Below are 21,438 nucleotides of genomic sequence, written 5' to 3'. Positions count from 1 at the left end.
GGGGGGGAGTGAGCGAGCGGCTGCGTGGTGCTTAGCTGCCGACTGAGATTAAACCACGACACAACCACACTTCATTGCCGCCCAGAAATCTTTGGGCCTTTTCAGGCAAGTGTTCATAGAGAATTTATCCTTCTGGCCTCCCAATGGAAATAGCTTCCTAGAGACAGACTAAGCTTAAACTTCTGTGCACATTCCCTCAACTCAGTCTTTAACCATGAGATACTCCTAATTTTTCTGCATACCCTGCCAAAAGTGAGAGACAGCCAACCTGAGTGGTCTGACTCCTGTAACAAAAAACTCTTCCACCTTTTGACCTCACTCTTAGGGGTTCCACAAAGGTCCATGCTGTCAGTCACTCAGCAGCTATATAAGGCTGCTTGGGAAGTTAAGGCTCCCTTTGCCCTGGCAAAGCACAGATACAAAGCACTGCCACTTATTCCACTGAATACAGATACTTTCACTCTCTTTTGCTTTTCCAGCATGAAAATGGGATTTAGACAAGAACAATCTGATTGACTTCTGATTCATAGAAATCATAACTAAAGCCTACTGGTCAAGAGCAGCTTTTGTACAAGTTGGGGAGAAGACCTTCTACTACGCAGAAAACTTAAACATCCCTCTCTGTAAGCTCTTACAACTTTCCAAATACTCCTGTAGTTCCAGGAGATTGAACGTGTTGGCTGAAGATGTCCCTTTCACATCCATAACTGTCAAAATGATCACAGCATAGTGCAGTTTGGAAGGCATCTCAGAAGGTGTCTGGTGCAGCCTCCTGCTCACACAAGGGTCAGCTCTGACGTCAAACAAGCTGCTCAGGGCTTCATGCAGTCACGGTTTGAAAACCTCCAAGGATGGAGACTGCAGAACCTCTCTAGGCAACCAGTGAGTTGACACTGACACTGTCAGTGTCTGACACTGTCAGACTGTCCTCAGGCAGTCAGGTGAAAAAGTTCCTCCTTACAACCAGTCTGAACTTCTCCTGTTTCAGTTTATGCCCCTTGTCTCTTACCTTCCCGTCCTGCACTGCTGTGAAGAGCCTGGCTTCACCTCCTCGAAGACCTTCCCATAGACACTGGGGGCTGCTGTTAGGTCCCCCCCAAAGCCATCTCTGCTCCAGGCTGAACAAGCCCAGCTCCCTCAGCCTCTCCTCACAGGGCAGGTGCTCCAGCTCCAGCTCCAGCTTGATCACCTTCCACTGAAATTGCTTCAATTTATTGATGTTTTCCTTGAATTAGGAGGCCAAAAAAGGATGCAATATTCTAGATGTGGTCTGAATGTTTGCAATTATTTTATTTGATGCCACAATATCTTCTCTTGTGGCCTACAAATTGGATGAACTAAAAGCACTCTAATTGGAACTGCCTTGGATAATTGCCTGCTATCAAGAGATGCCAAAAGTAACAGCCTGCTTATTTAACTGTGATAGGAACAATTCCTAAATCCTCAAGAAACTGTGATGACTTTCTGTTCACTTTCAGCTACACTTTCATAGCCTGAGTTTGCATTACTTAAACTCTGCACAACCAGAACTAATTGTCAAGTGTTCATGTGGATTTAAAGGAAAAAAATCATTAGCAGGTAAAGTTAGAATATAATTAATATAGTAACGTATACTGATTAAAACCTGAGGTGATGGATCTTAAAAAGTGCAGAGCATCTGAATGTAGGCTGGTCCCACAGCTTTGCACACAGAAGGACATCATCTTTTTAATTAAAACCAATAAGGAAATGAGCATCAGCCTACATCCTAGCTCTTACTGTTTTGTGTTGCAACCAGTAAAAAGCTTTTGTGGAAATCTTCAAATTAAAAATATTTGTTGAAAACGTAAAAATCTGAAAAATTGCCTCGTAATGTTTGCATTCGGGCACCTGAAATTTGGGTGATTTGACTTATTTAGAAAAAGTTGACATATTCTGTAGGAAATAACTCACAGATGTCCAACCAGGTCCAATGAGTTTTTCTGTAAACTCAGAATTTTAAGATCCAAAATAGATCTGAACCACACAAATGACACAGCGTAAAATGCTATAAAAAGAATGTCCATACTGCTGTGTGCAAAATCAGGTGCCTACATCCATACCAGTGAAGCCAAAGGTCTCACTCTAAATGTAAAAGCCTCTCTTAGGACAAACACAGTTGCAAACTTTGGCTGCACTAGATGGAACCATATAAGCAATAGATCGGAATGAGCCTAATGTGTAATTATGTATACAGGAATCCTATTCTGGAGGTAACAGATGGGCTGCCAGATGTTGGGGCTGCTCTCACCTGCAGGCCTCGGTTGTCCCTGCTGCTAGTAACGGAAGATGCAAGGGACCTTCCTGTGCACAGATGCTATTCCTGCCCACGTGGCGGGGAGGAATAAAAAAAAAGCTCTGTCTTCTCTGGGTCCTGGAGGCAGGTTATTCTTTTCATGTGTTCTTTTAGAGTAGAAAGAAATAACTGAAGTGTAACAATAAAATAGGTCTCTATCAGGTCAGGCTTGGACCACTTTCATCCAGTTCACTTTTGGCTTTAAAAAAGTGCAGGGAAAATTGTAGTTAAACTTTGACTACAGAAAACTGCCAATCCTGCCAAAAGCTGTTAAAAGAGAGTCTCACTCAACAAAAGAGCATACAGCATTGTTCAGCATCATGTGATTTGCTAAAAGATATGGTTAAATAGGAACTAAATCCTTCTTCAGCTTTGATTTAAACTCTTAATGACTTAATTGGAATGGAATTAAGTGACTTAATTAGTGACTTAAACGGAAGCAGAGGAAGGACGGCAGAAAATGGGAGTAAGGCTTCTAGCTATAAAAATACAGAAAGACTTGAGAAAAGAGTATCTAGAGGTAGTTGAGAAAAAGAGCAGTAGTTTTGACCCTACTTCCTACCACACACAAGGTAGACCAGATCAGAGAAATAACTGCTGATCAACCACAAGTCACCTTTTTATCACACAATCGTTTAAACTTGTGTTCTTCAGCAAGATGCACATATGGCCATTTTTATCTGGATCCTGAGCACCTTGGGAACATCTTGCTGATGTGGGGTAATAGCCGCATTTTAGAGATGTCATGCCAAGATACACAGTAGCTTAGAAGATATATTAAAACTGCCCAGGGAGCTGGAGCTGGGTGTCAGTCCCAGGCCTCCTGAATCTTGTTTTGTGCTTTTTTTCATTGGCAACATTTTCACCTTTCATTCTGGGATGTTCATTCCCTCCATAATGCCTACTCTGTTCCATGGTGTGCTGGTCTGACACTGTTCTCAGCTCAAAGAAACTCCACAAGAAAGAAAATAAATTTTTTTTCCTACTTTTGGTTTGGGATTTCTCACAAGACCCAAGGCTGCATAAAGACTAAATGGCCATTTTGTGTTTTGTGGGAGTCCATCTAGTACTTACTGTCAATTGGAAGTGGGCAGTTTTGCAACTACCACACAGATTAATCGCAAACTGTTTTTCAGGTGTTATTTGTTCCCCAAATGTCAGTTCCACAGAGAGGTATTGTTACAAGCTGCTGAGATGCCTTTCAGCGGCCTGCTCCCTTGCTTTAGTCTACCTACAATTTACCTGGACAATTATTATCTTAGTGGGATAGGCCTTTTACTTGGTGGGAACTGTACCATCAACTTCAAAAGGTAGCTGGATTGTGCACTTAATGAATACATATTCTGAAGTCTGGCTGTTTCCTGGGAATTGACAGCTAAACAGTTGTAATGAAAAGAAAAGAGAGAAATAATAACGAGCTGCATTGTTAAAATATAATGGGCTGCATCTTGCCCTCTGCTGAGCTGCTTTATGAGGGATTGGGGAAATGGCAGGGGAAAGGGCAGCAGAAATTTATTTCTGAACTGCCAAGAAGCAGAGTTTGTTCCTCAGAGGATCTATAGATTGGAAGCAATGATAACCCTTTTGTATCCCGCTGGCACCTCTGGGGATTAATGCTTATCAAACCTTGGCAAACTTCCAGAAAGTCAGGAAGACGTGTGCACAGCAATGGTATCAGTATTTCTGAGAGATTCTGGTCTTCACTGATAGTTCTAGGGAAGTTCATTGGTTATACTTAAAAATATGCCCCTTTTTACCTGACAGAGAAGTGAACAGCCTGACATATTTCGTTTGGACAGATTTGATATCGTGAAGCTCCTGCTCTGTTTGCATTCAAATATTTCTGAAGCAGAAAAACAGAAAAAGAACTGTGGGTTTTTTTTATGCCTTGATTTCTTTCTGATTGTAGAAAACAAGCCTGTTATAAAACTTGTCCAAACAATGCTTCTACACAACAGCACAGAAATTTCACCTTTAGTAATCACTAAATTTCAGAAGGACAAAGCTCTTGCATAAATATCTTGTAAAAAAGGAAAATAAAGAGAAAAAAAAGCCCGATCATGCTGTTAAGTCAATGCTAAAGCTGAAGAGACAGAATGGTAGTTTCACTTTTATACTGATCATACTGCTAATTAAAAAATACCTATCGCCATCACAATGTTTAGATAAAAAAATACCTTTATAGGCAATAGTTTTATTGCTGTTTCCACTCTCTGTCCTTTCACTCGGGCTCAGAAGCACCTTGTTTCACAACTGTTGGCACTAAAATCCTGGGACCTTCCCTGGAGTAAGGAGCAGGATGATATGAGCAGAGAGGTACCAGAATGTGATTGTGCAACCAAAATGGGAGCTGGGCTTCTTGGAAGAGCTTTGCCTTCCATCAGCGGCTTCTAATGTCATTTGTTGTGTAGGAAAACAGAAGTGGCAACAGAACAAATTCCTGTGACTTTTACTCTCTCCTCCAGACCACAGAGAGCTTTGTTCAATTATGAATCCCCCCCTGAAGTCTGATGGTGAAAACTTCCTGTAAGCGGCAATGAAGAAATAGGCTCTGTGGAACAAGGTAGATCAGAGATGGCTCTTTGAAGTACTTGAAAGATATACTGATTTTTTTTTTTTTTTCCAGGATAGAGAAAAGTCAGTGAGTGCAGCATCATGGACACTAATGAGTTGTTTTCTTCTAAAGATACAAATACCAGAAACTCTCTCAATAACAATGCTCTTCACTGCAATTTGGTGACTTAAGTCAGGATTATTACAATTTTGTGCCTCTATATGTAAAAATTGCAAGAAAGGACAAAACTCCTCCAAGTAGCAGATTTTGCTTAAATACATTTGCTCATACATCTTGCAACGGAGCTCATTAGCCATCATCAAACTTCCCTCTTTTTTATTGCACTCTTTTCGTATGGGGAAGACCCTTATCTTGATTAAAAATTGTAAAATTAATCCAATAGGCATCACTGGGGAACAGAGCAAGCTGGAATTCTGATCTCTGTTCTCAAGGCTTTATTTTTAGTTTTAAAACACATATTCTGTTTTTAGACAGAAATCATCCATGTAACCAAAACTAAGTATGCCTCCCAGGCTCAGGTGAAAGAACAACTTGCTAACATTCATTGCCAGGCTCTCCCTTCACTGATCTTCTTTTGACCCCTGACTTTTACATTCCTCGCTAAGCAGTGTCCCACTCTCTGCCTTTTTACCTAGTAAATGTTATTTTTAGTTGACAGAAAACCCAACAAGCTCTGAAGGATCTGACCTGCTTAAGAAATATCCACGCTATAAGCTCTGACACTGAATGGGTAATGGGGTGGTAATTCAAGCCTTGTTATGCCTAAAGTGAAGAGAAGATTATTATGCAAAGTCATACAATATGATCTACACCATCAGTCAAACAGGAAAATGTTTACAATATGCATAAAATGTTATAGATAACATTCTAGTTTTCAAATCATTCTGTATCACAGAAAGAAATGACCTTGTAAAATCTTGGTAAGTGAAACTCCTGACTAAAATCTTGTTCTTGTAAATATCAACAGACCACCCCGTAACTATGCAGGGATTTTTGTTTTCTCCACTGCCCCTTGCTTTAAAAGAATAGAGGTCAAACTCAGTAAATTCACTTCACTCATTTTTATCCTCAAACCTCCATTATTCACCAGTTGTCTCTATATCTTCTCTACATCAAACATAAATAACACCAGTTTCTAGCTCCTTCAGTGCTTTGCTGAAATCATTGCCTTTATGGATAACACACTGATTATGGGCAAGACCAGCCATTCTGGCAGGACAAGAGAAACGTGAAAAAAAATCGAACCTGCTTCCTCTGCATTTCTCCTCACTGTGAAGGTTGCTTGTCTTCAGAATGATCTGGGGAGGTCTTTGGATGCCAGTGTTGCCAGCTGGAGGACAGCTAGCCAGCAGAGGAAATACCCATTCTTCTCTGAATTGCCAGAACAATGCTCAAAAGCAGGTAGGGCATAGACCTCACCGTGGTGACCCAAGTGTACATTACCTTTGCCTATTTCCGTACCTTTCTAGAAACAGCAACACACCATTGAGCAGACAGTGCAGCCCAGATACATAGAAGGACCACATGCTAGAATAGCTACATCAACGGTATTGGTTAAAAAATAAATAAGTCTACGAAGTCCTCTGAAAACTGAACAATATTGTGTACACCGAAGAGTGGTCCAGGGAAATACTTACTTTATGATACAACATAACTTGCGCAAGGAAGCTTCACTCATGGGAAAATTCTATTTTTGTGAAGATTCATGGATTTCTACAGTACAAAACCTTTGAAAAACACTAGTGAAAGAACTCCTCTATAGTAAAAAATTTTGACTCTGTAAGTAATTTGGGTGGTCAGTTCAAACATTCTTTCCCAGTTTTCCTCTTACTCAGAGGGAATCTGTGAATATCATAGCCCTTTTTTGTACACATATATCCAATTTTATAGAGATCATAAGAAACCAGAGAATGCAAGAAATTTTGGTGGAAAAAAAAATTCTACCCTTATAGATGACTACTGTCTAATGACTATGATTCTTTTCCCACAGAGCTTGGTGTTAATTGTCAATTCACTGATCTACAAAACCAGGGAAAAAAGAGAACTGGGGTATATCTCAGCATAATGTATTAAGTTCACAATAAACGGCTTTGACAGTGAATGATGATCTGGGAATTCCTTCCACAATAAGCTCCTTATTCTCTGGTCTCCAAAAACATCAAGGACAGAACTTGATAAAAAGTTTAATGGTCCCAACGGAAGAATTTATACTATCAGATTTACCCTTATTTTCCCAAACTTGTTTCAGGTCAATGAAAAACACATAAAAAAAAAAAGAATAGGGAATATACCATCCTATGTAAGGTCTGCCAATATTTTCAACTAACGTGCATGCATTACCAAGGTAAGTTTTCCTTCAACACTACATTTCTAACTAAGGGACCATACTGGATATATCCTTGAAAAGTAAAGGTAAAATTGTCAGCTGTAGTACCACATTGAAATGAAGCAATGAAAAAAATGGCAAGTTTAGAGATTTACCTTGGGAAAACAAGTTCTAGCTGAAGTCACTGAGATCAAGATGGTAGTTTATAAAGCCCATGCACAGAAAGACTCCCTTCATAACAGATCTTCACCTTATTTACATAAACTCACAGGCTTCATCAAGAAAAAGTTCCCTCCACCATAGATCCCTCACTTCTGGGGTAAATCTCTTTCAGATATTGCACACATATAAAACAGGAGAATCCATAAGATGTTGACAGGGCACTGTTGGGATGCCTTTTGCACTTCAAGCACTCTCCAGGGCACTCCTCCCTTGCAAGGGATGGAAACTAAAATCCATAGCTTCACTCATGTTGTACTTCGCACTTCACACAAGTTGCTAGAATGATCAGAAAATTACATCCACATCACCTGCTTCACTGATGCATTTCCCACATTCCCCACCTCAGGATAATACAAACATAGCAAAGAATAGATAAAGAACTGGCCCTTAGCTGGTGTAAAGAGTCAGTTCATGTCACCAGCTGTCACACTGCAAAGAACGAGCAGGTATCACCATGTGGACCTTTTTTCCTTCCTCCCCAGATCATAAACAATTCCTCCTAAAGTCAAACTGGAATTGCTCCTTTACTACATAAAAAGAATAGAGACTTGAATAATGAAATATAGACTCCCAGATTTGTATCTATAAACATTAGCCGTAATTGCAATAGTGGGAACTTATTATAGCTCTGGATTTCATCAGGTTGGTGAACAGCCATCACCAGCCTCTAAAATACATCAACACATCTATTCACAACAGTTTTTTATTATTTGGCTAGATCTAATGCTGCCACTCTCATCTGGCTGGACACAAAGTGTCTCACCAGACACTCATGATCTGAGCAGGTTTCACTCATCCATGCTGCATACTGTCAGCTGCAGGACAGGACAGCCAAATGTCCTTACTTAAAACAGCCCCAGAAACAATGATGACAACTCCTCATTTTTTAGCTCAACCTGTCATTCACCTTTGAATCAAACAGCTTCAAGGCACAAAAAGTAGAAAAAGCTTCTAGTGTACCTTTAAGACAAAATTGCCCCTACTTCCTTTTTCATTACCTCTTAGAGTGGAGAACTCTTTCATGTTCATCACTATTCAAACTTGTTTACGATGCCTACATATCTAAAACAGAAAAGCAGAGGCATGCAAGGCATAGGATTTGCATAGTACAAGATCTCCAGGTGTTGCCCTCTAGAAATGCAGATTACTGCAAGTGGCAAGGCAGACGAGCCAGGGGTGATCCACAATGGCCAGATCTGGCCACAAGAACGTCTTCTAACAACAACACATTTACAAAGGCTGGTCTCGCTAAGCAGAAAAGCAGCACTCTCTTAACCACCTTTGAAAACACCACCTTTGAAGAAAAAAACTCATTAATTCACACTGATTACTACACAGTAGTTTTGGAAGGATACCTACCGTGGTAGGAGGAGGAAACAGTAAGGACAGCTGGGTAGTGCCATGAGAGAAACTCAATCTTTGTTGCGATGAGAGCCTTTGCCCTCAATTCCACGTTCCTTCTCAAATATGTCAATCTTTTACAACATTATATAGAAATGAGTATCACTGAAAAGGAAGGAAGGAAGGAGACACACATGATGTGTCATGTGGTACTGCCCAGTGGGCATAAAAGAAACACACATCAGGCATTTCCCATTCTCTTCCATCCAGTGATATGCATGAATCCTAATACTGCACCAGCACTGAGAACAAATCATTCCAATTAGCCAATAGGTACTGGTTGAACACTGCAGGAGTGTAGCATGGAACCCAATAAGGAAGAGTTTCAAATTAAAATCCACTACCCTGCTCATGTGTAGAGTCATGAGCAACAGAGAGATCAGTCCCTGGATCGCTCTGACAGGTGGATTTCATCTGCATGAGTGAAGTGACGGGTATGTGCTCTGTAATGAACATGAGCCTGGTGATGTGATGGCAGGGAACCATTGCTAGTCCTATGCTACAGGAAGAAATCTGATTTAGATTACCTCACTTTCTGTCAGTGTTAGATATGTGAAAATATATGGTCTGGTTCTCCATACACTCACATCAATTTTATCCAGCTGTTACTACATTTTCAGTGAAAAAACTCCTGATCTATAATCATTGTAAGTAGGAGGAGAATTAAGACTAAAATATCTCTAGTGAAATAGGTGTTCAAAGAGTTTAGTGAATAATTTGCTATGAATAATTCATTTGAAAAAACTGATATTTTTCCTTAGTCCTGAACAGACCAAGAATAGAGTGTGACTGTTTAACATTTATATGCTCCTTGCAATTATTTGTGAACTACATCAAGTAATTTGTGGTCTACACATAACTCAAATAGGAAATTATGATTATTAAATAAAAGATAGAATTTACAACTCCCATAGCAAATTATGTTTTTTGACTAATTTATGTAATGAGCTTAGCTAGTCTGGCCTTCATGGATTTCAAACTGCATGTTCAGTATTTGCAATTATCTGTGCAGGCAGTAGTTACATAAGTCATCTAATCAGTAACAGAAACACTACCACATGGGATGCAGTTAAAATAGCAAAACCAGCATATTCTACAACTTCAAACAATTCAGAAAATACCGAAGCATGCAGTTAAAATTTATAGCTGAGTCTTTTCTGTTCAAAAGCACAGGGGTAGGAAGCTTTTCCCCTCTTCAGTAAGCACTACTGTCTATAGACATATATGGAAGAGGTGGTACGAATGTGAGGTGTTGCTTGTTCTTTATTTTTGTCCAGATCATTAAGTGTGTTGCTTAATGTTTTTAATAGGTAAGTAGCACAGATGTGTTGCCTGAAGTTTGTCACTGGGGCTGGAGAGGGAATGGGGTGCAGCAGGAGAACAAGCAGCTTAGCACATGCGAAAGAAAGGCTCGGGAAAGGCATGGACATTGACAGCCAGTCGAGACAGCTTGAAAGAAGATTTGGTCCGATTTTCAGGCTGGGTAGGATTCCCTGTATTCCCCTTTTTGAAAAATGTTTGAAGGTAGGATATGAAAAACTAAATGCTGTTGTTCAAATCACCTTAATGATAGTTGCTGACCCCAGTTAGGCCAAACTGTGGCCTCACTGAAACATATGGGAGCTTGGTCTTTGGCTGGGATGGAACCAGGATTTCACACTTGGTCCTTACAATCAAGGTTGTGCTCTTCCTCTCTGTTCTCATTAAACTGTCTTACTTACCAGGCCCTCTTCCTTCTAAGTCTAACTGCTTTATGTCTCGGCCCCATTACTCCTAGATATTTTTATCTAGCCAACTGAACAAACCTGAAATAAGCCCAAATTTGACATGAACCAACTTCCACTGGCTACTAGTGCTCATTATAACAGGCTGTCTCTTGCTGTTGGTGTTGGATACTCTGCAGAAAAGAGTAAGAGGCACTAAAGAGCACCATAAAGCATGCTTAGAGCAAACAGCCCATTGCTAGGATATATATGACAGCAGCTAAAGTGATTCCTAAAAAGTTTGCCCTAAGTTTGGCACAGTAAAGCATGGCTGTCAGCAATGGGCATTTCCTTACTACGGGAAAGCAGCTCCACTAAACTGCAGTGCTGCCTACCATTTCTAGGTTGTCTGAAACACTGAGAAGGAGATAGCACACTATTAGAAATATAAAATAAAAAATAAGTGCTTTGAAAATATACCTAGATAATAGATCAGCCTCTCCTATTATCTGCTGCCTTCTACCTTTAACAACCCCATGAGTTTTGGACATGTTTTTGTTTACAATTAATACTTTTATTGTCGTCATTTTCCCTCTCTCACCTCCTTATGTTCTCTTACCACTTTATTCAGCGGTGAAGGTGACAGTTTTTAAATCTGAGAGGTACTGAGAGGACCAAAAATTCATATTCAATCACTGAAATAGCTGGCCTGATTTTCCCTTGCACATACAAATCTTCTCTTGCTGCAGATGGAAATGATTCTGATGATACTCCTATTCCCATTGGTGTAATACAGTTAAGGCTATTGAGGTTTGCGGTATTATGTGCAGGTTAAATTAGTGAGTTAAGAGTGAGTCTAGTTATCTGCATAGTGGTAATGATGTCTCCCCTGTGGTCACGGATGTAGACAGGTACCTTCTTAGTTACTTCCTGCACAGAACTATGGCTCCATCTGCACTTGCAATTCCTCCCTTCAACCCACTTCGTCTCCTTGGTGAATCTATTTCGTCAGAGCCTGTTGTAACCCCTTATCATGAGCACGTGGGTGAAATTTGAGAAGTGGGGTGCTGGTTGCTCCGCGGGCCATTCCCTCTCCCCCACTCACATGCACCCTATGACTGTAAGACTCCACAGGCCACACTCCCTCCATCCACTAGTTGCTCTTTTGCTTTGAAGAAAATTGGCAAGTCTACCAGAGGAAAAAGGCAAGTTTTGTTTGCCTTAAACATTAAATACAACACAATGGTAAATACTGCCAATTTTAACACAGAACTAGTACCTTCACTTCTGTTTCCCTGACAATTTGAATGAAAAGCAAATGGCGTTCTGCCTGTGAATCAAAAACTCTCCTACTTGACTGAATGTGTCTGATACCATGATAAAGAAAATACTGGTGAGTTTGAAGGCAGTACTGAAATGCATAATGCTAGAAACACAAACTTCTTTTTTTTCTAAATAAGAAGGTGCTTTAATAAAAGTACGTTAATGAAGTTGCTTTAATGAAGGACTAATTGCCTCTAAGTGATGACATTTGAAAAAAGATGTTACGAGCAGCTTCTTATTCAGAAATTAGCAGCCAAGATCAATAAACAAAACAAAATGTAGGCATAATATTGATGCAGATACTGATGCAGATAATGTAGGCATAATACTGCTACAAAGGGTTGAATTTGGTGAAAAAAGCTGATGAAATAGAAGAGCTGATGTTAATTCTATTGAGGCTGACTTCAAGTAGCTAGTGTTCAACCAGTTTGGTTTTTATATGGCCTTGAAAGATATGCCAACTATAGCTGCTAAATCCATATTGCAATTAGAAATGGTTACCTTTGTTGATCAAAAAAATATGAAATGGAAGAAAAGAAAAATAACATACCATGTTCACACACAAAACAAAAAGAGCTATATCAGGGACATCAGGGAAGGTGGAATACTATAACAACACATTTTATATTGTTATACTATTCCACCCACCTTAATGGAGAACCCTTCGGTGTGGCTACGCCATAGCCTTTCGAATCCAGATTTCCTCCCACTTTCATGGTGTCGCATGGCTTTCGTTGCTCAATGTATTCATTCATGGTGGACTCCAGCAGGAAGGCAAACTTGCCCTTGGATTTGCGGACACGAGCTACTCCCTCTGCAGTAGTCCTAGTGAACACTGATGGCTCTGCTGATTTCATGTAGGTCCACATCTTTTCATACACTGCTATTTTTGATCTCTGGAGAAAATTAAAAAGAAGTTAGAACAAAAGAATGTTGCAACATTTCAGAATGGCACTGTTCAAAATAAAGTCAATCATACTTAATATTTCAAACAACTGGGGTTGGGAAAATCATACTTGGATAAGGATTTTCTTTGAATTCCATGATTATTTTGAAAGAAACAAGAAAAAACAATATCAATACAATAAAATCAGGTATTTTTAGGCCCAGTTAGCCTCTAGCAGTCACAATAAAATAACTGCAAAGCTAAGACCTGAATTTACTGTTAGATAAAAGCAGTTCACACAGTCAAAGTGTTGTAAAGTGTGTTTTAGGAAATTATATACGAAATAGATATCCACAATACACCTGTGGATAATCTCCCCATAAATACTGAGCTGAATCTTGAAGCATTTTTCAGATCTAACATCCACTTCTTACATCATCAAAACCACAATAGCTTAAGTAAGATTTCTGCTTTCAACATTCAGAGTCCAGAATTCATTCAATTTACATTCAGAAAGGCTGCACAACATTTCAAGACATGATTCACAATAAAAGATGTAAACAACAAATTTGACCAACCGTGCTATTAAAGGAAACAAAATACCCTAAGCATTTGTCTTAAAGAAGTATTAGGTATGTTTTTAGAACCGCAGTATCAGTGGATTGATTTTAAAGACACTGATCCTGCAAGTAATTGAGTAAGAAATGTGCTTGCTCAAAGAATGTGCAAGAATTCATGGCTTAGAGTGCATTAGTTGGAAATTTTCCTGTCTGGGAATGCATGGTGTAACCACAAATAAAGACTTAAACAAAAATAGAACTTAATAAAAAATAAAAACAAATGAAAATTTTCATTGGAAGGACGGAAGGAAGGAAATGCTGTTGGGCTAAGAAGCTTCTCATGGTCGTTGGATTCATTCAACAACTCCTTTTCTTCCTCCAGCAACAGGGGTACATACATGCAAACCAGCAGTGCGTCAGCTGAACACTATACAGTGTTTTCATTTAATAACAGATGGCACTTGTCTTCTCTTATGCATGCTGCAAAAAGGACTTTTTAATCCAATGCTCAAATCAGCTTTTATTTGAAACAGGAGTTTCTAGCTAAGCAAGATTTGGTCTATGAGTCCATTCCTACACTGTGCTGAGCACTCCAGGAAAATATTCATTATTATAAAGCCCCAAAGCAAAGGGCCTTAGAATATTTAAACAAATATCAAATCCTATGATCTAGGTATTATTTAAATTGACAATGGCTTTAAAAAGCCTGCAACTGAGCCTTTGTATAGGTAAGAGTAATTTCCCTGAAGCACTTCTTTTTACCAATTACTGAATGATTGGTCTAACTTGAAAGTAAGTGGCATTTAACCAGAAATGTTCAATAAAAGTACCATATAACAGAACATGATAAATTATCCTTGCTTTTTTAGCTTGTCTGTATGCATCATTTTATCTTTCTGTCAAATATAATAAAATTTAAATTAACAACAGCTGTGCATGTCCATAATCACATCCTGCCTTGTCACCCTCTCTTTCCACTGTAGTCACAGCTCTTCATTTACATAATAGTGGCTGAGAGCAGAGCGTAAGCTAAGCCACCCATGTATTCATTTTGCTTTTCGCTGATGTAATTTCATGGGTTTAAATTTACAGAAAGAAAAAAAAAAAGGAAGAAAGCACTAATGAATCAGGCATCATTTCAGGAATATTTACTCGCCTTTGACTGCCTTCACTTCCAATCATTTTTTCCGTCTTAACATCCATATCATCAGATTCTTTATAAAGCAAACATCTAATAGGTCACTTTCCTTCAAAACTAAAAACACGCAACACACCAAATAGCTCTATTAGTAAGAGGAAACAATGCTCTATATCAATTGAAAAAGGCTGCATTTAAAACTATTTTTTTAGGATCTAGTTTCCTTTGCCCATCAAGAGACAAAAAAAATGGCAAGTCTAACAAGGCATCTGCTCTGTAAGAACATTTTCTTTTCCCAAGCTTTCATTTGTTAGCATTCAATTTCTACAAGTCAACCCAGAGTGAAAAATGAAGAGTGAAGCAACAGATATTCCTTATGATCATACAAGGAAACATTGCAGCTTTCCCCTGCAGTCAGCCAGGCTAGGATAAATTTCATTGAGGGCTTTTCTGAGTAGGACTGCTAAAACTAAGACCTTTTTCTCTTGAGCAAACTGCTTGGAAAATGCAGCTCTCACTGTGTTCAAAATAGGAAATAAGTAAATAGCTAATAGTATCAAAGTCTTCTTTTTCTTTATGTTGGCTTTAAAATGACTTTCCCCTTTTCTGTTTTCAATCTGGAATCAAAGCAGACTCAATAGCTGTTCAGAGTTTCTACCATTTTGATCAGAAATGATCAAATGATGAGAAAATATCCTGAAGGCTCATCTTCAGCCAGATAGTAATCACTGACAGAAAAGTTACACATTACTTTAATCCCAAACCTGATGATGTTTGCTTCCAACCACACAAAATGTTAGACTTGGGAAACAAGTCTTCTCCTACTATTGTTTCAGGCTAGGTCTTAATTTATGTATTATGCAAACAGTGTTTGTGCAAATATTGTCTGTCAATGATATTTTGTCTTTGTCCCTGTTTTATGAAAAATATTTTAGAAATAGCACATACAATACCATTAACAATCACTATACTGTTGCAGAGATTAGAAATCATTTGATAACAGGCCTTCTATTACACCATTTTTAAAAAAGTGATCAACACAGTCTAAATCTCGATAAAGCTTCAAATTTTGCATATGCAACTTTATTTAGTATTTGTAGTTACTTTTAATGTTTCCCTTTGTATTTTGAAATAAAGGAAAAAACTATAGAGAACATTGATTGTCCTTCTTTTTTCTCGTAACCCTTTAAGATTAAAGTGAAAGAATGGCTGTCATTATAGACGGAGAAAGAATCTTCTCTTTAAGGAGAGATCTTGCATGAAATATTGGTTCAAACAGAAAAGTATCTGTGTTTACAGGATGATTTGAAAGAATCATGAAATTTTTCTGACCAAGACTGTTTTTATGTCAAAAGACCTGACCTCATTACTTCAAAACATTAGCTTGTAAAAGTGTTTTGAAACTCTTAAGAAAACAACTCCATTCCTTCATTCTTCACTATTTCCTTGGGAATTAATTTTTGCATCATCACCTAAAAAAATTGCAAGCACTGGATACTCTTGAAAATGCAACAAGTTAATAACTCCAAAGTTAAATAAACCTGCCTGGTCCTCAGCATAATTTTTTTAACTATCATCACAGCTTCATTCTAGTTGAAAGAATTATTCGTATGCATATATTGTGGTTACCACCTCCAGTTGTGATGGACTGAAATTGGAATTCCCAGAATTAAATATCTAACTTCCCACAAATTGAGCTAAAGAAGAATCTATGGGTTAAACATAGATGAATATAAATAATGAGTACTGAGGGATTATACTCTTTTCAAGAAAGTAGGAAATCTGGCCATCTCAGGATCAAAATATTTCAGTTCTCAGACAAGCCTCCCATATCTTAATGCCACCATTTTTGTAGACATCTGATGTGAAATCAGGGCTTCTAGGGACCACAAGGTGAGTTTCTACCACTTGGGGTAAAAAATAAGGCTCCCAGAGAGCATCTGTAGTGTCATATTTAGGTGTATACCAACACCCTGGCTATGGAAGAAGACAGGTGCAGTTAGAAACCTGTCACTGAACTGTATCCATTAAAAAATGACATACCAAGCACCCTAGCTATTTTAGTGGGATCCCTCTAGAGTTGATGCGAAAAGGAAGATACTTTAAAGGGTGATTTATTTCAAAGTAACACACTTGTCCCATACAGGATGCACAGGGGCGCTTTTCTTTTTCCAGCGTCTCCAGAAGTCGTCTAGAAAACTAGCTTAGACTAAACGCCTTGGACAGCTTCATTATGTGAAGGCTTAACCACTGTGTGCTGGATAAGTGCCATTAATATCTTATAAGGCATCATCTTTTTACAGTTAATAGAGAATATTTGCAAGTTCTTCTATGGGGATATCTCTTGCAATAAAAAGGTTATTTCACTACAGACCTTTTGGGGGACACTCAGCAGCTGCTCTTGAATTGCTACTGTCTATAGTTCACAAATCCCATCCATAATTTTGTTAATGATTCACTGAGTTCAGTTTGGCCAAACTGAAAACAGTCAAGGTGTGTGGGAGTACCTACCACAGAACAGTCCCCTTTCAATTAGACAATAAGAAGAAATTATCACTCCATCTTCCTTTCTTCTAAAAATGCCTTAAACTGCACCTTTCAGATAAATAATGCTGTGTAATTTCCAAGGAAGGATTACTGGCTCACAGCATTTATTCAGAGACATGGTCAAACGCTAAACTCACACACGTTCAGTCAGCTAGGCTTAACTTTCATCTGCTAGAGACATGAAATAAAGCAGGAGGGACTGTTTATTATGTACTCCTTGTGATGTCCAGGCTCCCCGTTTTCTAGCTGGCAAATGAGGATTACACACCAACCACACTAACACAGGAAAGCAAATGAAAATGAAGTAATCAATACAGACAGCACAGACATGAATGGCTATTTAGGCTGTTTCCTAATGCTCCAACGACATCTCCCTGAGATATATTTTCTCTTTATTATTCATCTGAAAGTCAGCAAATTAAAAAACGCATTTCCTGCCCACTACCCAAGACCCTAAAGCAAAATGCACACAGCCAAATCCGTAAGTAGAAACAAAACCTACAAGACTCCATGTTATCATCATAGGCTTTCAATGCTGCACATCATTTCAGTACTGTAGCTTCAGATGAAGCAATAGTGCAATGCTGCTTTAATTATCACCAGCTTCAGTATCCCTCGGGGCACCTCTTTTTCCCAATGTGACACGATCAATAAGCTTTCCACAAATTAAAAAACCTGAAAACTCCAACAAATGGTGTTGTGGGGGTAAAAATGTAGCTAAAGTATTGCAGGAGTTACAAACTGTATTACATATAATTGCAAAGTAACATTATTTCACCCTTCCAAGCATCATATAAGAGCAGTCGGTAGGGAGAGCTGCTCTAATGGACATGCCAACTTACTCTGAAGAACTCTTTGGTTGACCCTGAGTCCAGTGTCCCATAAGCAATTTCGGTTTGTTTGGCAAGATCTTCTGCACTTTCTATGGGCGAGACCATTCGCTCAACAGTCAAGAAAGCAGCGAGGTTAGCAGTGTAGGATGAAATAATGATGAGCGTGAAGAACCACCAGACACCTCCAACAATGCGACCTGAGAGGGATCTAAACATGAATAAGATAATGCACATTTTCCTGTCTCTTAAGCCATGAAGAGAGAGAGAGAAAGAGAGAAGGCACCATTATTGCTGAACAGGTATCATTAAGTAACAGTCAATGGGAGGGAGATAATTTGCATTTTAAATACTAATAAATGCTTTTTCTCTTGAATCTTAATGCCTACAGTACAGAGTCCACTGTATTAATATGTATCATGCACATACAGAAGTTTGAATTCTCTTGAATGGGAATCCCAGTGTTATTATTTCAGGAAATGCCTAACAGCAAAAATTTTGTCAAAAGTACTGGATAGGTAATCTCTTTTTGGAGACAAAAGTAAAGCATGGTAACTGCAAATCAGTAGCTTTCTCTGTTTCCTCTTAAAAAAAAAAAAGACACAAAAGGCTTTGCACATGGATTATGTTGGCTCTAGGATTAAAATGTTCCTGTCACCCAGACTTATCAAACATTCTACAAGCTACTGCAGTCATTTGAACTTTCACATTTTTCTTATTTAGGAAGCAAGCATTTTGTGGTAACAGAGATATTTATGTTAAGTAAAAAATTATATTTTCCATTTTAATACCTGTAATTTGATGAGAAGGCTGTTGAGGAGTAATGTACATCCAGTCTTAATCAGTAGCAGTTTTATTGCTAACTTCAATAACAGCAGAGTTAGGCCAATGCTGAACACTCTCAAAATCTCACTGTTAATGGCTAAAATGAAGCATTCAGGTTTGAAAGATTGGGTCGTAATGTTTAATGAAGAAGTTGTAGTTACTGCACACTAAAGTTCCAGAACATCTTAAGAGGTTGAGAAATTCAGGACTGGGATCATATATTACATCTGAGGCACCCGCTCTGTAAGGCATAGCTTATCCATACAGCGTGGCTTCTCAGAAACAGATGGTCAAATATTCTCTCTCTCATAGACAGCGATATTCTGGAAGCAGTGCTGTAGAACTTCATAGGGAACAGAAATGGGACATTCATTCATGCAAGGAAAATATTCAGCACAATAGTGTGCATTTCATAATTGTAATACAATGGAACTAATTTAGCAACAACACAGTTTCTCCGAAGTCAACTCAGTGGAATTGCCCTGTGTGTACCTGCTGTTTCTGAGAGCTGTTTGTGGTTTATGCACATTGACATATGTAAAATAATAGTAATGACTGAAATTCAAAGCAGATTCTCTGTTGCCCTTATCATAGCTATTTAAAAAGAAAAAAATGAAAAGGCTTCCGAAAGAATGAACTTCAAAACACTGCCAGGAAAATAAGCGAAGGAAGATTTCATGCTTCAGTGTTGAAGATAAAATGCAAATGTAAAAAGATTTGACACAAACCTTGGGGAAATATCACATCCTTGTTGCATAAAGGCACCCAGGGAAAACCAGAGGCTGTTGAATATGCCAAACTCATTGGGAGGCTGGTCACTGGGTCCTTCTTTCCCATCCTCTGGTTCTTCTGTGTGCCACTCATATGGGCTAAACCTGCTAACTAGGAACAGGACCACACTGACACCAATGTAGGCAAAGACTATGCACATCCAGATCTCATACGCCAAAGGGTCCAAGAAGGAAAACACTCCTGGTTTAGATTTCTGGGGCTTTTTGATCATAATGGATATCCCCAAACTCATAAAAGGCTTAGAAAAATCAATGACCTCTTCTCGTACCAAAGTGATGGTCAGAGGCGCAACAGCAATCTCTGCTTTCTATAAAGAAAAAAGAAATATAGATGTATAGATTAATTGGAGTTGGCTTATACACTCAGCTAAGCAGCTAATTCCAAAGGTATGTCATTAACATCAGGACACTGTGGCTTAAATGTTCTTTATACCATCTTTCTGTTTCTTTCTATCACAGTCTATATTTACTCAACATGCTTTTAGTAAAACATACATGTTGCTGGGTTTTATTTTACAGAATTATAGAAATACTTAATTATCCTGCTAAGGAGAAGACTCTTAAATCTTATAGAGGTGGGCAGCAGTGTAGGTAGATCATTTTAGGTATTAATTTAGATTTAAAGTAAAGGAATTCAAGGAAGAATGAAAAATGAGAATGACCCTATTGTCACTGAACGTATAGAGATTTTTTAATAAGATCCCAGAAACAGTCATTTATTATCATATTTTCATAAGGTACAATCATTCTTTGAGGGAAGCCAACTCATAGACTCAAGGAAGTTCCAAATAGCATGAAGCAGCAAAGGTGATTAACTCTTGCCATGATGCCACAGAACTGCACGCAGTTGTCTTGGGGGGAAAGATAGTTCAATAGGAATGAATCAGATTTTAAACAGTGCAAAAAGGCAAGTATACAGAAAACAGCTGTGCAAAATCATGCAATAAAAGGACAAAAAGTGTGCTGAATCCATTCCCATTAGAGGGGGAAGGAGACAGGAACAATTTCTAATACGTTTCTCTAATATGTTTTTAGAAAGAAGATGCCAGTCTTGAATGAATCATTATTGATGATGATGGTGATCACGACTGCTAACAATGATGTCTGCATGAACTATAAGGCATTGTAGCTGTGCTAATGGGTCATTTCTGTCATTAGGGACTCAACATCACATTAAGGTTTGCTCCTTGCCTTGCCTTGCTTTGCCTTGCCTTGCTTGCCTTGCGTTGTATGCCAAAGCTGTCATTACAGCAGTACTTAAGATGGGAATTGTAAGAGGAACTGGGACAAAAGATGCACTGGTGGGAGGGGAACAGATGCAGAAGCTGCTGAAACCTTTCTCCTGTTCATCATCGTGGTGCTGCATGTAGGTGGATTCACAGAGCAGAGCCTGTGCTCTGTGACCAGCCTGGACTTCTATACAGCTTATGCGCTAAGGAGAGTAATTGAGCAGCCTGTTTTGAGAGCACTTGGTGTTGGCTGCAAATAAGGTAGACTCACAACCTGCCTTCTGCAGTGGCATTACTCTGCTTCAGGCCTCAATATATGAGATAATATGCCTGTATTTACCCCACCTCAGGCCCAGTCATCTTCACAGGCACAATTAAGAGCTATTCATAAATCTCCATAATAGAACTGTCGTAGTTTTATTTTCTAAATACTTAGTTGGCCTAAATTCATCTTATGGGGTAGCATCTTCAGATATAGTACATAGCCCATAGTTTAGCAAAGCATTTAAGCATGTTTGCCTTTTAGGATGTTCTTAAGGACATTCACACTCAGTAAAATATACAAGGATATATTTAAATCCCATCAATTTCAATGAGATTAAAACATACTGAAAATTAAGGATGTGCTTATATAGTTTAATCCAAGTGTTATATAAATAGCTTGTGTGATAAAAAAAGACATTTAAAAGTAGGTTTTTTTGTCATCTCACAACTTTGAAACAGATAAATGCATTTAAAATAATGTTTTTGTTATTTTAACACTAAGTT

General features: G+C 38.6%; 1 protein-coding gene across 2 annotated transcripts in view; it reads right to left on the bottom strand.

Moving 5' to 3' along the window:
- Nucleotides 1-21,438, bottom strand: part of GRIA4 (glutamate ionotropic receptor AMPA type subunit 4) — a 109,431-nt gene that overhangs the window by 32,240 nt on the left and 55,753 nt on the right. For both annotated transcript variants that reach the window (XM_009276945.1, XM_009276946.1), the window contains exons 8-10: nucleotides 19,379-19,749; nucleotides 17,838-18,036; nucleotides 12,513-12,760 (exon numbers count right to left, since the gene is read on the bottom strand). In XM_009276945.1, the coding sequence (XP_009275220.1) occupies nucleotides 12,513-12,760; nucleotides 17,838-18,036; nucleotides 19,379-19,749 (818 nt within the window). The remainder of the gene's footprint in view (nucleotides 1-12,512; nucleotides 12,761-17,837; nucleotides 18,037-19,378; nucleotides 19,750-21,438) is intronic.

The sequence above is a fragment of the Aptenodytes forsteri genome, unplaced genomic scaffold (assembly GCF_000699145.1).
Source record: "Aptenodytes forsteri isolate BGI_AS27 unplaced genomic scaffold, ASM69914v1 Scaffold354, whole genome shotgun sequence".
Lineage (NCBI taxonomy): Eukaryota > Metazoa > Chordata > Aves > Sphenisciformes > Spheniscidae > Aptenodytes > Aptenodytes forsteri.
This window is presented reverse-complemented; position numbering and strand designations above follow the sequence as displayed.